At 39.0% G+C, this 15,719-nt stretch overlaps 4 protein-coding genes and 6 non-coding genes across 10 annotated transcripts; 4 read left to right on the forward strand and 6 right to left on the reverse strand.

Moving 5' to 3' along the window:
• The first annotated feature begins 38 nt into the window (after positions 1-38).
• Positions 39-118, forward strand: TRNAL-UAG (transfer RNA leucine (anticodon UAG)). The gene has a single exon. It is a non-coding gene; the product is annotated as a tRNA-Leu (tRNA).
• Positions 119-233: 115 nt separating this feature from the next.
• Positions 234-313, forward strand: TRNAL-UAG (transfer RNA leucine (anticodon UAG)). Its single transcript has one exon. It is a non-coding gene; the product is annotated as a tRNA-Leu (tRNA).
• A 674-nt stretch (positions 314-987) lies between these two features.
• Positions 988-4,930, forward strand: FLS2 (Leucine-rich receptor-like protein kinase family protein). The gene is made up of 2 exons (XM_012974804.2): positions 988-4,361; positions 4,443-4,930. Exons 1-2 carry the CDS (start codon positions 1,235-1,237, stop codon positions 4,784-4,786), a joined length of 3,471 nt encoding a protein of 1,156 aa, XP_012830258.2. The 5' UTR covers positions 988-1,234; the 3' UTR covers positions 4,787-4,930.
• A 584-nt stretch (positions 4,931-5,514) lies between these two features.
• On the reverse strand, positions 5,515-6,671 carry LOC105951382 (chlorophyll a-b binding protein 3C, chloroplastic). Its single transcript, XM_012974805.2, has one exon. It carries the CDS (start codon positions 6,406-6,408, stop codon positions 5,593-5,595), a length of 816 nt encoding a protein of 271 aa, XP_012830259.2. The 5' UTR covers positions 6,409-6,671; the 3' UTR covers positions 5,515-5,592.
• Positions 6,672-7,696: 1,025 nt separating this feature from the next.
• LOC105951383 (chlorophyll a-b binding protein 3C, chloroplastic) lies at positions 7,697-8,704 on the forward strand. Its single transcript, XM_012974806.2, has one exon. It carries the CDS (start codon positions 7,787-7,789, stop codon positions 8,591-8,593), a length of 807 nt encoding a protein of 268 aa, XP_012830260.2. The 5' UTR covers positions 7,697-7,786; the 3' UTR covers positions 8,594-8,704.
• A 1,082-nt stretch (positions 8,705-9,786) lies between these two features.
• Positions 9,787-9,873, reverse strand: LOC148768640 (small nucleolar RNA Z196/R39/R59 family). Its single transcript, XR_016033365.1, has one exon. It is a non-coding gene; the product is annotated as a small nucleolar RNA Z196/R39/R59 family (small nucleolar RNA).
• Positions 9,874-9,941: 68 nt separating this feature from the next.
• On the reverse strand, positions 9,942-10,023 carry LOC148768641 (small nucleolar RNA Z195/SNORD33/SNORD32 family). The gene has a single exon (XR_016033364.1). It is a non-coding gene; the product is annotated as a small nucleolar RNA Z195/SNORD33/SNORD32 family (small nucleolar RNA).
• A 97-nt stretch (positions 10,024-10,120) lies between these two features.
• Positions 10,121-10,208, reverse strand: LOC148768642 (small nucleolar RNA U31b). Its single transcript, XR_016033328.1, has one exon. It is a non-coding gene; the product is annotated as a small nucleolar RNA U31b (small nucleolar RNA).
• Positions 10,209-10,269: 61 nt separating this feature from the next.
• LOC148768643 (small nucleolar RNA U31b) lies at positions 10,270-10,356 on the reverse strand. Its single transcript, XR_016033327.1, has one exon. It is a non-coding gene; the product is annotated as a small nucleolar RNA U31b (small nucleolar RNA).
• Positions 10,357-11,080: 724 nt separating this feature from the next.
• Positions 11,081-15,712, reverse strand: PHYE (phytochrome E). The gene is made up of 4 exons (XM_012974807.2): positions 13,384-15,712; positions 11,987-12,773; positions 11,572-11,865; positions 11,081-11,472 (listed from the first exon to the last, which is right to left on the reverse strand). Exons 1-4 carry the CDS (start codon positions 15,386-15,388, stop codon positions 11,265-11,267), a joined length of 3,294 nt encoding a protein of 1,097 aa, XP_012830261.2. The 5' UTR covers positions 15,389-15,712; the 3' UTR covers positions 11,081-11,264.
• Between the last annotated feature and the right edge of the window lie 7 nt (positions 15,713-15,719).

Genomic DNA, 15,719 nt, shown 5'->3' on the forward strand with positions numbered 1-15,719 from the left:
TTAGAATATTTCAGAGTTAATATTTATAATAATTATCAGACAGTTTGGCCGAGTGGTCTAAGGCGCCAGATTTAGGCTCTGGTCCGAAAGGGCGTGGGTTCAAATCCCACAGCTGTCAACTAAATGTTTTTTTTCTTTTTACTTTTAATTTTTTCAAACCAAATTAAAACATTAAATAATAAAACATTAAATAATATATATATTATTAAATATGAAAAATAAATTTATAATTAGACAGTTTGGCCGAGTGGTCTAAGGCGCCAGATTTAGGCTCTGGTCCGAAAGGGCGTGGGTTCAAATCCTACAGCTGTCAAATAATTTGTATTATTATTTTTGTTTTAATTTTTGCAAATCAAATTAAAATATTAAATATTTATATAATATCAATTTCAATTGTGAAAATTGGCATGGAATAAAATATTGAAACAGTATTTTCCATTCCGAATTTTAGAAATCCTGATTTTTTCGATTTTTTTTTCCGATTGAAATTGTAACATAAATGAGATATTGATTCCCACTCCTATTTTAATTGTTTAGAATATAATTTCAAAATTTCTATTTACAATATCATACTATTGTGTATTTCACGTTATACACGAATAAAATGACATTTCGACTCGATCCATCCGATAACTTTCACTTGTAAAATTCAAAATAAATGGTGGAGACATACATGTATAATATATGCCCTACCATTTTGTCGATCCAGAATTTATAATTAATTACTAATGCGCCAAAACTCCATCTTCACCCGTGACACCCCCCACTTGGCCACCTTATCATTTTCACCATTTTCTCCCAACTTGCATTATTATTACAATAATAAAATTCAATAAAAAAATAGATTCAATTCAATAATAATAATAATAAATAAAAAAAAAAACATGTTGAAAACTCCGTCAACTATAGTCAAATCCGAGTTTGGCACACTTAACATCATTAATCAATATTTCCACTCCCACAAAAGATTCTTTTCACACTACTTATTTCAATTTATTTGCACTCAACACTTATCTTTACAGTGTACTAGGTTGTGTATTTGGAGCTTCTAGAACATCATAAATCCTAGGTTTTTATATACCCAATGTCGACCATGATTTTAACTGTTCAAAAACACGCTCTATTTTTATAAGAGTTTGACTCCACACACACACACAGTTGACCTGATTTACATAAATAGTTGACCAAAAAAGAAACCCAAATATTTCATTACAAAGAAAACTAAAAAAAGAACATGTCTCAAAGTGTAAAATTTCCACTACTCATCACATTAATCTCAACTCTCATTTTTCAAACTCTTTCACTTTCAATACAAACTGAATTCCAGGCTCTAAAAGCATTCAAAAACTCAATCACCAAAGACCCGTCAAGATTCCTTATTCCCTGGAAAGATTCCGTTCACCACTGCACCTGGCCTGGAATCGAATGCGACCCTTCCTCTCGTAAAGTCGTCTCGATAACATTAATCGACAAGCAATTCCAGGGCCCGATTTCTCCTTTTCTCGGAAACCTTTCGTCTCTCCAGGTTCTTGATTTATCTCTCAACTCATTCACTGGAAATATTCCTTCTCAGTTAAGTTATTGCTCAAATCTCTCCCAATTGATACTTTACGAAAATACCCTTTCCGGGCCTATCCCACAAGAGCTTGGAAACCTGGAAAATGTGCAGTTAATCGACTTCGGCGATAATTCCTTAACCGGAAAAATCCCCGATAGTTTATGTAACTGCACTTCGTTATTGCAGCTCGGTTTGATAAATAATAATCTCACAGGCGAAATACCGGTAAATATCGGCAAGTTAGTTAATCTCGAGATGTTTGTAGCTTATGGTAATAATTTAGAAGGTTCGTTACCTTCTTCAATTGGAGAATTGAAACAAATGCAGGCTTTCGATCTTAGCGAAAATCGATTGTCCGGAAAAATCCCTCGAGAAATCGGTAACATGTCGAACCTGGAAATTCTCCAGTTGCATGTGAACTTTCTTGATGGAGAAATCCCACGTGAACTAGGTTACTGTACTAACCTAGTTCGTCTCAATATATACGCGAACGAATTCACGGGTGAAATTCCGTTCGAGATCGGGAATTTAGTCAACTTAGAAATCCTGAGGTTGCACAAAAACAAGCTGAATTCAACACTTCCAAACTCTTTATTCCAGCTGAAATTTCTCACACATTTGGGATTGGCTGAGAATTATTTCGTCGGCGAAATTTCGTCGCAAATAGCTTCTTTGAAATCGCTCGAAGTTTTAACTCTGCATTCGAATAATTTCAGCGGCGAAATTCCGTCGAGTATAACTCGGTTGACCAACTTAACATACTTGTCGATAGGCTTCAATTCATTTTCGGGGCAGCTTCCTAATGAAATCGGTTTGCTCAACAATCTGATGAATCTAACGGCAAACGACAATTTACTACAGGGTTCCGTCCCGTTGAGTATAGTCAACTGTACTCGTCTTCTTGTCCTAACGTTGACTTATAACAGAATTACAGGGGAGTTACCAAAGGGATTAGGCCAATTATCGAATCTCACTTACTTATCTTTAGGGGGTAATAAATTGTTCGGAAAAATACCGGATGATTTATTCAACTGCACGAATCTTGAAGTTCTTGATTTAAGTCGAAACAATTTCAATTCTACCCTCGAACCATACATTGGCAAACTTTTAAACTTAAGAACTTTTCGTGCTATCGAAGCCTCGTTTTTCGGACGTATTCCTAAAGAGATTGGGAATCTAAGTCAACTTGTGTACTTGGATATTGGTGGTAATAAATTTTCCGGTCAAATTCCGAACGAGCTTTCGAAGCTCGGATCCCTTCAAGGGCTTTCCTTGAACGATAATCTTCTCGAAGGGGTATTTCCGGAAGAAATTTCCGAGCTTAAGAACCTCACCGATCTCCAAATGCAGCGTAACAAATTAGTGGGGTCGATTCCTGATTCCATCTCGAAACTCGAATCGCTTACTTATTTGGATCTCAGTGGGAACAAGCTTAACGGGAGTATTCCGAAAAGCTTAGGGAATCTTTTCCGGCTGACGAATTTAGATCTTTCGAATAATAGTTTCACCGGGAATATTCCAGGATCTGTTCTTGCTGGTATGAAGAACATGCAGATCAACCTTAATCTTTCACACAATGTCTTTGAGGGGACAATTCCAGAAGAAATAGGCATGCTGTCGATGGTGCAAGCGATCGATTTATCGAACAATAATATATCAGGGAATATTCCTTCGTCACTAGCCGGATGCACAAACTTGATCACGCTCGATCTCTCTGCAAACAGATTCTCCGGTAAATTCCCGGACGAAATTTCGCCTCAACTTTCGAGCTTGAACATTTCGAGAAATAAGTTCGACGGTCCACTTCCTCAAAGTTTGGCAAGTTTAAGGTATCTTTCGACGGCCGATTTGTCGCGAAACGAGTTTAGTGGTGTAATACCGGATACATTTGCCGATATTTCAAGCTTGAAATATCTCAATCTTTCGTTCAATATGCTCGAAGGCCGTGTTCCTCAAAAGGGTATTTTCGGGAATATAGACTCGACGAGTTTACAAGGAAATCGAGCTCTTTGTGGAGCAAATTATTTCAAGAAATGCAAGAAGAAGAAGAGCATTACAATTACAGCTCAGCTTCTTGTTTTGGTATTGGGATGCGTTCTTACACTCGCTATTCTTCTATCAGCGTTATATTTCATCCGCCGACAGATCAAGAAAAGAAAATGGGAGCTTCGGAATATTTCGAAGCTCGACTGCCCTTCAGCAAAAACTCTCAGAAGATTCGAAGCAGAGGAAATAGCAACGGCTACTAATTCATTCGATCAAGAAAACGTCATCGGCTCGAGTACTTTAAGCACCGTGTACAAGGGTGTTTTGGAAGATGGTGAAAAAGTAGCCGTGAAGAAATTGAATCTTCACGAATCGGCCGATAAGTGCTTCTATAGAGAAGTCAACACATTGGGTCAAATACGGCACAAGAATCTGGTCAAAGTGGTCGGTTACGCTTGGGAGAGTGGGAAGAAACTCAAAGCACTAGTGCTTGAATACATGGAGAATGGCAATTTGGAGAATATGATACACGACTGCGGTGCGGATCGTCCGAGATGGTCGTTGATTGAGCGTATAGATGCTTTGGTTTCCGTTGCTGACGGTATCGTGTACCTGCACACAGGCTACGATTCCCCTATCGTGCACTGCGATTTGAAGCCTTCGAATGTACTTTTGGATAGTAAAATGGAAGCTCATGTTAGTGATTTTGGCACCGCGAGAATATTAGGCGTTCATCTCGAAAACGGAAGCAACCTCTCTTCTTCTAATTCTTCGGCTTCGTCGGCGTTCGAAGGAACTATCGGCTATTTGGCACCAGGTATACTAATAATAATTTCTACTACTTCATTTTTCTTATTAAATGTTTTTTTTTCTGATGATTTTTTATTTTTTAAATTAGAATTTGCGTATATGAGAAAAGTGACGACGAAAGTAGATGTGTTCAGCTTCGGTATTATAATAATGGAATTGATTACGAAAACGAGACCAACGGGAATTGTGGATGAAGACGGATTGCCTATCACACTATCACAGCTTGTGAATCAAGCACTTCAATTACATGATGGAAGCAACAACCTAGGAAAAATCGTCGATCCTTATTTAACTTCGCATGTTTCGAAGAAATACGAGGTTTTTGAAGGGCTTCTCCAGCTGGCATTGTCTTGTACAAGTCGAGATCCCGATGATCGGCCTGATATGGAGCAAGTGTTGTCTTCTCTTTCCAAGATTCGTAAAACGGTGTGATCGTGGCACACGACGATGCATGCAGATATAACTACTTCTGTAACACAAGCTACACTCGAGTTTTCTAAAATGTGCAATAAATTCACTACCAAGTACTATTTTAGTGAGGATTATTCGAGAACTTTCTATTAATGGTTTCTTGAATTTTGTGTTTTTGATTTTCTTTTTTTTTTTCTTGCCTCGTTAATTTTGAACTTGCATTAAATGATTAAATGCTATAGGGTAAGTTACAACCACCCCGACGTATGTTCAAATAACGAAAAAAAACCTTCATATTTGGATAATTATATCTACGCCCTCAACTATGAATCTTCTTACATCTCCACCTAATTTATAATGTCAAATTCAACATAATCATCTAGATTTCGTGAAATGTTCTCTAGTTTGTACTCGTTTTGTACAAAAATACAGTTTCTGATGCACCACAATCTGATATATATATATATATATATATATATATATATATATATATATATATATATAAGCCAGAAAACACATTCTTATGATCATCTAGCTTTAAAATGTGAAGCTCGAATGAGATAAAACATGTCCAAAATTGAGAATATTCCATATAATCCAGAAGATACCACTAAATTTAAAACTACAACGGTAGACATGTAATAAGATTTATAGTTGAAAGGTGATTGAAATTATCTAAACAAAATGGGCATTTTCGTAATTTAGCCATAACTCGTGAATGTAATTACCAGGTAAAGAAACAGACATCGTTGAAAAACCAGTTATCCATTTACATTAAACAAACAAATTGGACCAACACACAAACTAATTAATTACAAAGCTGCTGTTTACTTTCCGGGAACAAAGTTAGTGGCGTAAGACCAAGCATTGTTGTTAACCGGGTCGGATAAATGATCCGCCAGATTCTCCAACGGACCCTTTCCGGTTACAATTGCTTGAACGAAGAATCCAAACATCGAAAACATTGCGAGTCTCCCATTCTTGAGTTCCTTCACCTTCAGCTCTGCAAATGCTTCCGGGTCTTCAGCAAGACCCAACGGGTCGAAACTCCCACCCGGGTACAACGGGTCGACCACTTCACCGAGTGGCCCGCCGGCAATACGGTAGCCCTCAACAGCACCCATGAGAAGAACTTGGGTGGCCCATATTGCTAAAATGGACTGTGCGTGGACCAAACTCGGGTTGCCCAAATAGTCCAACCCGCCTTCACTGAATATCTGTGACCCGGCTTTGAACCAAACGGCTTCGCCGAACTTAACGCCGTTACGGGCCAAGAGTTCAGGGAAAACACAGCCGAGGGCGCCGAGCATGGCCCACCTGGAGTGGATGACTTCTAGTTCTCTGTTCTTGGCGAAGGTTTCTGGGTCGGCTGACAGCCCGGCGGTGTCCCAGCCGTAGTCGCCGGCGAACTCGCCGGTGAGGTAGCTGGGAGCTTCGCCGGAGAATGGGCCTAAGTACTTAACTCGGTCCGGGCCGTACCATGGGCTGCCGGAGGAGGCGGGCTTGGGCTTGGGCTTGCCGGCGGTCTTCCTCATCGAGACTCTTCCGTTGCTGTTGCTGTTGGTGGCGGCGATCTCAGGGGAGATCTTCACCGCCTGTCCGGCGAAGGATGAGGAAGAGAGAGACATTGTGGAGGCAGACATTGTATCCTTTAGTACTTACTAGGAAAATTAAATATATGTTGATTTAATAGCTGAAGAAAGAAATTGGAGGTGATGAATGAATGATTAATTGGTGGGATGGATGAAGTTGTTTTATAGGAAAGAATTAATTGTGATGAAATATGTATCTCATCTCTGATTGGTTGTCAAGATTCTAATGGTGTTTAGCCTATCACAATTCACATATGTTTGAGCTGGCAGATTTTTATCCATCTATCTTCAATTTCAGATTTTCTTGAAAACTTTTGGTTATATTATTATTATTATTATTTGTTCTTTAATAATTCTTTAGTGGCCCTATACACATATTGGAGCTGGAACTTGAGGTCACAGTTTGTTGTGGGTCTACCTACATGTGCCTGTGTCAGGTTCATTTTGCTCCAATAATTCACTATTGAAGTTCAAATTTGCAAGAGTGTGAGGGTATTTTGGGTAGAATGGAAATTCATCACCAAATTTATAATTAATCAAGAAAAAGGTAATTTTTTTGGAGAAATTTTGAGATCAAGAAGAAGGTAATTTGATGGACTCGAAAGTTTTAGGTCACCATTAAGATGAATTTCTTGTGTATATGGTTGTTTTCTTTGAGCTTATTTGGTCCAATTGCAAACTATTACTCATGGTTCCCCTCTATTTGTTCATTGGAATTGTCAAATCTCAAAATTTCTCGAGATAAGTTCAGTAGCTTCTCCAGTTTGGATCAAACACCTGAAGAATATAGGCTTAAAATTAACTCAGACAGTTGCTTCAATGATGGTCATGCTTCCTTAACTTTTGGTGAGAAAAATTCCAACGGCTCAATCAACAACAATTCATTGATCAAACAAAATTTCTGATCGAGGAGATACGGAAGTTCTTGTTCCTTTGACCTAAATGGAAGCTCATATGTTGTTCAAGGAATGCAAATTTTGCGGCTCATCATCTTGCAAATTGGCCGTTTTCTTGCAAACGGATCCGATACGTTGATGTTAATCTTACTCTTATTAATTTGACAAGTCGATTTCATCCGAAATCATATTTTGGTTACATAATATCCTTAAAGCTAGTTTATGGATAACAAAATCGAAAAGAAATTGGTGTGGGCACGATCACAATATCCAGAAAGAAAAATCAAAATCGACAATGGATTTACAAACCCTTTACAAATACATGGCCAAGAAACTGCCAGCTCAGCTTAGAACAACAAACGAATCTTGAAACAAAATCACAGCCTCGAGATTTAGATTTTATCAAATAATAGAAAAATATCACCATCACTTCCTCTATAAAATAACTACCACAACTACCCAACTAACCACTCATCTCACCCCGCCAATTTCTTCAGCAATTCAACATTTGAAATTCCTAGTACTAAAAAACAATGTCTTCCTCAACAATGTCTCTTTCTTCCTCATCCTTCGCCGGACAGGCGGTGAAGATCTCCCCTGAGATCACCGCCAACAGCAGCGGAAGAGTCTCCATGAGGAAGACAGCTGGCAAGCCCAAGCCCAAGCCCGCTTCATCCGGCAGCCCATGGTACGGCCCGGACCGAGTTAAGTACTTGGGCCCATTCTCCGGTGAAGCTCCCAGCTACCTCACCGGCGAGTTCGCCGGCGACTACGGCTGGGACACCGCCGGACTCTCCGCCGACCCGGAAACCTTCGCCAAGAACAGAGAACTCGAAGTCATCCACTCCAGGTGGGCCATGCTCGGTGCACTCGGTTGTGTATTCCCGGAGCTATTGGCCCGGAACGGCGTTAAGTTCGGGGAAGCCGTGTGGTTCAAAGCCGGGTCACAGATATTCAGTGAAGGAGGGTTGGACTATTTGGGCAACCCGAGTTTGGTCCACGCACAGTCCATCTTGGCAATATGGGCCACCCAAGTTCTTCTCATGGGTGCTGTTGAGGGATACCGTATTGCCGGCGGACCACTCGGTGAAGTGGTCGACCCGTTGTACCCGGGTGGGAGCTTCGACCCGTTAGGCCTAGCTGAAGACCCGGAAGCATTTGCAGAGCTGAAGGTGAAGGAGCTCAAGAATGGGAGACTCGCAATGTTTTCCATGTTCGGATTCTTCGTACAAGCAATTGTTACCGGAAAGGGTCCGTTGGAGAATCTGGCGGATCATCTATCCGACCCGGTTAACAACAACGCTTGGTCGTACGCCACTAACTTTGTTCCCGGAAACTAAACATACAGCAGCTTTGTAATTAAATTTGTGGTGTTTAATATAATGTAACATCATGTGATTGTGTGTAAATGACTAAATGTAAATGGAAATGTGAGTTTTTGGCATTAACAACACTGTCCCACTATTTCTGATTTAAATAAGGCAAGAAAAATCTGTATAATTTGAATAAGCTTCATTAATGAATACATATATTAGGGCAGTGAATCATGCAGTTATGAACGGCGATAATAATTAAAATGTCATACCAACGGCGGCGGCGGATTGGACGAAGAATTGGACCGGAAACACTGGTATTGTTTCCATGAGGAAAGATTTGGGGGATTTGAAAAGCATTCGACGACGTCGTTTTAGTTAAGGCGAATGGGCTAATTACATCTGTGGCCCTTGCACGAATTTAGGCCTTCAATTTCACATTATGGGCCCAATCCGAGTTCAACATGGGCCTGCATTTTGGTGGGGTTATGGGCCCAATGCTAGTTCAATTAGAACCTGCAATTTGAAGTTTTGGGCCCAATTTGACTAGAATTTGGGCCTGCAAATTATAGTTTCAGGCCTAACGCAAATCGAAATTGGATCTGCAATCTGAAGTTAGGGCTATATGGTAACTGATTTGGGCCGCCAATTTGAATTTTTAAGCCCAATGCGAGTTGGATTTGGGCCTAAAGATTGTAATTAACGAAAACTTTTCTAAATAAAATTAATTCTGACATTTATTCATAATCATTTAGCTAAAAAGTTCTTGTCAACACAGTTAGTTCCAATATTATTTAATATATACGAGAATTAAAATTGATCATTAAAATTCAGTTTCCGAAAACATACTATATTCAATAAGCAAATCAATCATATTACAATCCAAATTGTTCCATACATTGATAATTAAAATTAAAATTCACTGGATACCTAAACAAATTAACAGTGTCTAAAATACAAATTAAAAAAAATAAAAAAAATAAAAAATTGATAATTTAGAAGGATATGTAAGCAGGATTAAAGTAACAGAAGCTTATGGTTAGTAAAGCAATCCGTGTCGCAGCCTGTTTGTCTCTTCATTTGTGCCCTGAAAAACGAGATGTTCAGACATGAATATAACTCTGAACATTAGATACCAAGGGCATAATTTTTAATAAAACATTTTCAATTTTTAAAACAATTAAAAATCAAAAATAAATATTTAATAATCAATCCAAAAAAGCAATCTCAGTCGAAAGATGGTGAATTTGTTTTACATAATCACTTGTTAATCATATAGAATGACAAAATCTTCATCACAGATTGCACAATCAGATTTCAAATCAACAAAATTAATTAAAATAAAAGTAAATTAAAAATTGTTGAGATATACAGAAAGAGATCAGATGGTAGTGCATGTTTTTTTCATCATTCAAAATGCAGAAAAAATATTGGGTAAGTGTATCATCACGCCAATTTGTGCATATCTCAACAAATAAAAATCTGTTTTTTTAAATCAGAATAAAATATTTAAAAATTAATAATTTAAATTGGGGGAAAAAAGAAGGATTGAAGAAATCAGATAAAAATGTCAATCACCATATTACATCTAATCTGAGATGCAAAGTAAGACTGGGGCGACAAAAATCAAATCATCATATTTCCAGGGGAAAAAAAATCATGAAATCCTAATTTTAAAATAAAATAAAATAAATTAATAATAGGAATCAGATAGAATGTCAATCACCACATTACATCTAATGTTAGATGCAAATTAAGACTGGGGCGACAAAAATCAAATCATCATCTTCATCGACAAAGATCAATTGATCCAAAAATTACTAAAAAAATTGCAGACTCATCGGAATGAAAGAACTACGCAGAACGAAGGGAACGAAGCGGCGGAGGACGGGGTTTTTTCCTAGGTTTTGGGCTGTGGACGGCCGCCGATTGGGACTGGATATGAAAAATTGAGTTGATGCTTGGGGGTTTATATAGAATTTCGATGCGTATATTAGGGTTTTGAGTTTCGGCTGGAATATGTGTGGAAAGGGTTGATAAGATCAAATCGACGGTGGGGAATCATTTGGGGGTAAATTAAGTATAATTTTGCATTTTGCACCACCAAATTACAAATTATTGGTATAATGCACCCTAAACTTTCATATTTGGCCAATTGTACCCTCTAATTACATATATTCCTAAATTAAAAAAAAAAAATCAAAAAAATTACATCATAATGTGAAAAAAATAACAATCTGGGAAGTATATTAGTTTGACTATGGAATATTCAATTAGGGCTGAAAATTAAATCAAGCTACTCAAGCTTGATTCAAGATTTATCGTTAAAAGCCATTTATTATCGGTCCGTTATCATAACAAACCGGGATTTAACACATTCTTTTATTTGATAAAATATGAAACTCGACCCGAATCGAGCTCTAATAGTATGTATATACACAAAATTAAGCTACTCGAGCTCGATTAAAGCTCGACTAACCCATGCACAACTGCGTTAAAATTTTGGAACAAACATTGAAACAAAAGTTCCCTCATAAATTTCAAGGAATATAATTAACATCATCAAAATTTACATCAATACATTATATTCACAATTACACACTCACACACTATCAGATTGTAATATATTATTAGAAATCAAATAACTTCCCGAAACAGAGTACTCTAACTCAACCAACTAAAATAGTGTACAACAATGTTATCTCGATTTTCGTGATTTTAGCTCAACATCGACGAGGAAGTAACACTTGCTCTGGTCTCTAATATATCGAACATTACCATTCATCATACTTAGAATATTTCGAGAAATATTCAAAGCAAGCCCTTCTTGTGTTGTCCAGTGATTATTCACACGAGACATGTCTTCGATTAGAGCTTCCGGAAGACCTTGTCCAGGGTGAGTCATTCTGAAATAAACACAAATGAGAACATCATTAAAAGATTTATATATATATAAAAAATAAAAAATAAAGAATAACCAAGAAAATCGGTTTAATGAAATATACCTGAATTGGAGACGAACAAACTCGTTTCCGTCTTGTATCAAATTCAATCCAAGGGAGACCTTAATTTCCACCCAGCCAGCTGGCGAACGAGCGTAGTCAACTACACTAAGCAAGAAATCAGACAAGGCTAATTGAAGCTTAATTTGATCACCGTATACACTTAAAGTCTTGATTTGCTCGGGTATATCGTGTATTAAACGCAAACTCTTTTCTTTCAACAAAATCATAGCTTGACTAACAATAGCATTCACGACATTAGCCAACATAAACTCCTCCTCTTTCAGCTCCATTCTTCTGCTCCAGTAAACCACAACGATAAATATCGAAATAATTAGAAAACAAAAATAGAAAGAAAAAAAAAACCGTTTTTGTTGAAACAAATATTTTATTTTAAAATCAGAATAAATATAGTTACCCGTTTTCTAGATTTCCAAAATCCGTGTCGTCGATAATGGAAAGTATCTGTCTTTCGCATGCATCACTAGTTTCAAGAAACTGCTTCTGAAAATCGGAAACTGCGGAATCTTCCATGAGTTGGTGCGTAAAACGGATCCCGTTTAACGGGTTCCTCATCTCCTGCCTAATGTAGGCCAATTCTTTAAGTTTCGAAAGCGGGTTTTTCTTCGTCTCCTTTTCATTAATAACAACTGTCTGCAAAAAGCACAAACACCCTATCACACTCCCACCCTCGTTTTGTCTCTTAGTTGCAGTCAAATACACCTCGACAAACTCTCCCTTTCGATTAAAGAATCCAAACGGAAGCTTCTCTGTATCGTGTCCTCCAATAGCTCGGTACAAGAGAATCATAAACTTAGTCCTTACATCTTCACCTTTCAGTTTACAGAAGCTTCCGAAAATTTCACCTGGCAGCATTTTCCCGATTACCTCGTTTTTCGTCCAGCCGGTTAAATTTTCCATAACGGCATTCCATTCGGAACAACACGCGTTTTCGTCGGAAGCGAATATAGGTGGGATTAATGGGTTGACACTTTGGATGATAGCTTTATAATCCCCTTGCAAGCGGATAAATTTATCCATCACGGTTTTTTCAGCGGTGATATCTTGCCCAACGAAACATACTCCCACGACGTCGTTTTGGTGGTCCCTACTTGTGCATGCATTAGCTAGAATGTGTACAACCGAGTTTGGTGCGTGTACACCGAATTTCAGCAGCTTTACTTCGACATTTTTGTCTTCTTCACCTATTATAGAGCATGTAAAAGAGGATTGAGTGACAGACTATAAATTGGATTATTACATTTTTAGTCCTTACACTTGGCAACTAAAACGATTTTAGTCCTCTGACATGCCACTTTCTTGGTTAAAATGGATGGAATTATGTGAGATAATTACAGTTTTGGTCCTCATACTATATCACTTATTCGATTTTTGTCCCTATTTTTTTTTTTTTTTACAGTTTTCATCCGACGTCTATTTTGGGGTTAAATTTACGTGTTTTGCACATGTCTCCCACATTTCAAACTCCATTCTTACCTCTATCTCTGATGTTGCCTCAAATTCACTTTATCGCTAATTTTTCCAAACTTTCTCCTTCAAATTCGTAAATCATCTTCCTCAAATTTCTAATTTCGAACATTGAAACCACTTAGTCATATAGGAACTTGATTTTTTGCTAGAATAAGAGTATGTAGTAAGCAACTTCTATCATCCATGACCATAGAGATGCTCGAATGTTCTCAAAGACAATCAAAACCGATTTAGGTGCTAAGTATAGAGACTAAAAATGTAACCATCCCGACTATAAATTGACAAGTATTTGGATTCGTGAAGTGCTTTAAAAAAAAAAATTACCTTGTAGAGCTCTGTTGAATAGTGTATTGACAACTTCACGCGAGTCAATATGAACAACATCGTTAATCAAAGACTTCCCCAGAGCTTCATCCAATTCCAACCCAGTCAACTCACACATTTTAGCATTCCACCCATTAATCCACCCCGAAGAATCGACCCCAAAAATCGGGGCAGTAGCGGTTTCAATCAACCGAACCATTTCAACTGCCACCGACGTAAGTTCGTCTAGTTCTTGACCATCTCTTGAGTGCATCTCGATTTTATTAGGACCATTTTCTTGAACCTCGTGAAACGAATCCCTCATCATAATTTGCAAAGAGTGGATCGCGTTAATATCCGAAACCTCCCACGGCAAACTTCGGCTCTTAACCACTTCAAGAAACGCGTTAAACGAAGATCTCGGATTCATTTTTCCACCGTCATCTTTATCTTCGGGGTGATGCTTTGCCCCACCCCATTTAATCTCCTTTGCAGTGTGTGACCTAAACCAGAATAAGAAATCGGATGGACTGATTCTTGCAGTAGCCATACCACAAACTGCATCGCCTAAAAGAGCCGCTCCTGGATAGCCAGCGTCGGAAAGACACTCTGTGCTCAGCCCCGTGGAATCACCGTGGACCTTCAGAAGCCACTCTGCAATATTTTCTAATTGGGGTTTAGTCGGAGTCACACCGAGCAACCAGCATTTACCGTTGTAGTACAATGCAGCACCATCACACTTGACAAGATCCATTATACTCGGCGACTGTGTCACAATCCCAAATGGAGCATCTCTTAAAAGCATATCGCATAACAAAGTTTGCATTCGAAGAATCTTTTTTTCCGCTAATTGCAATGCTAACTGGAGCTCCATGTAAAGCTGAAGACCGAATGCCTGCATCAAGAACTCGCACGCGTACCGAAGAGGGAAAGGTACGTACCGCGGTGAAGTGTGGTGGCAAACAACCAATCCCCACAGCTTCATTGAGTCACCGTTGTTGACCACGACAGACATCACTAACGACGAAATCGACCCCATATTCGCCATGTACTGGCTGTGACATCCGTGGGGTGACCGAAGGGTTGAGTTGACCAAACAAAGCGGCTGCTTGAGTTCTTCACTTTGGACTATCTTAACCGGAGTAGCATTGCAATCACAGATCATTCTAACACGGTTCTGTTTGAACAAGAATCTTGCTGCTTGTGGGATATCTGTGGCGGGGTAGTGCAATCCAAGATAGGGTTCCAAATCGGACCTTCTGATTTCCGACAAAACCTCACCGTGGTTATCTTCGTGGAATTTATACACCATAACCCTATCGTACCCGGTGAGCTTCTGAACGTCTTCCACAACAGTATCACACAGAGCACCTATATCGCCCCCGGGAAGCGACTGTAATCTCGAAATCGCCCTTACGGCTAGCTTCTGCGACTGTACAACACCGGCATGCATCATTGCAGGATCACCCGAATGAGCTGGCTCCAAATCAATCACAATACCCACATCGATTCTGTGTAGTATAGCATTAAACGCCCGATTGTTCGTACTCGAATGAACCCAAATAGGGTTCATGAACGATATTTCCCTAGATGCAACGGCTTTCATCAATGAATTGCTGGAAGAAGGGGTGAAAAGGGTGCGAGAATCAACCCCCATTAGACCCATTATCGACTGTTTCGAATGAAGAAGATCCTTCAAACCCAACATATCGAAGCAATTTTCGCTATAACCTATGATATTGAAATTGGGCTCGCCAATTGCGAGCATACAACCAAAGGGCTGAACGAGGCCGCCCCTTTGGATTCTCGACAAATAAGCCGTCATTTGTTCTTGGGTACTCGCAGACTGCGGCGCGTAGGAAACCGATTTAGAGTAGTTAAAAAGCTTACCGGAGGCGCCGGACTTCTCGAACTCGGCCATGAGGCGCGCGTCGGCGCTGTACTGAGCCATGGTTGTGCTGTTGGTCCTCATGTTGCTGGCGGCGGTGGACGACGACAGATCGGCTTGTTTGCCCTGTAAATCCATTTAACGATGGAGGATGGATTTTCTTGATTAGGGATTGTTGCAGAACTGTGGAATCGAAGTGGGTTCAGTGGTGTGATTGAGAATGGTAAAAGCTGGATTTTTAGCATGATTGAACTTGCTTTTGTCTACAAAGGTCTCTGCAGCTACCTCCGTATTGTGTGGGATTATCCCCAAATCTCTTGTTTTTACAGTAAAAATCCAGTCTTTGTGTTTGTTTTAGCAGTGATTAGTGGTGTCTTAATTGTGGGTTAATATATGTGTGGTGAAGTAATTAATCTTTTTTTTTCTTTCTGTGTGGCTGTGAATCACCTGCGTATGTCACCATTTCCAA

This window comes from Erythranthe guttata, chromosome 8 (genome assembly GCF_056151865.1).
Source record: "Erythranthe guttata isolate IM_541 chromosome 8, IM_541, whole genome shotgun sequence".
Lineage (NCBI taxonomy): Eukaryota > Viridiplantae > Streptophyta > Magnoliopsida > Lamiales > Phrymaceae > Erythranthe > Erythranthe guttata.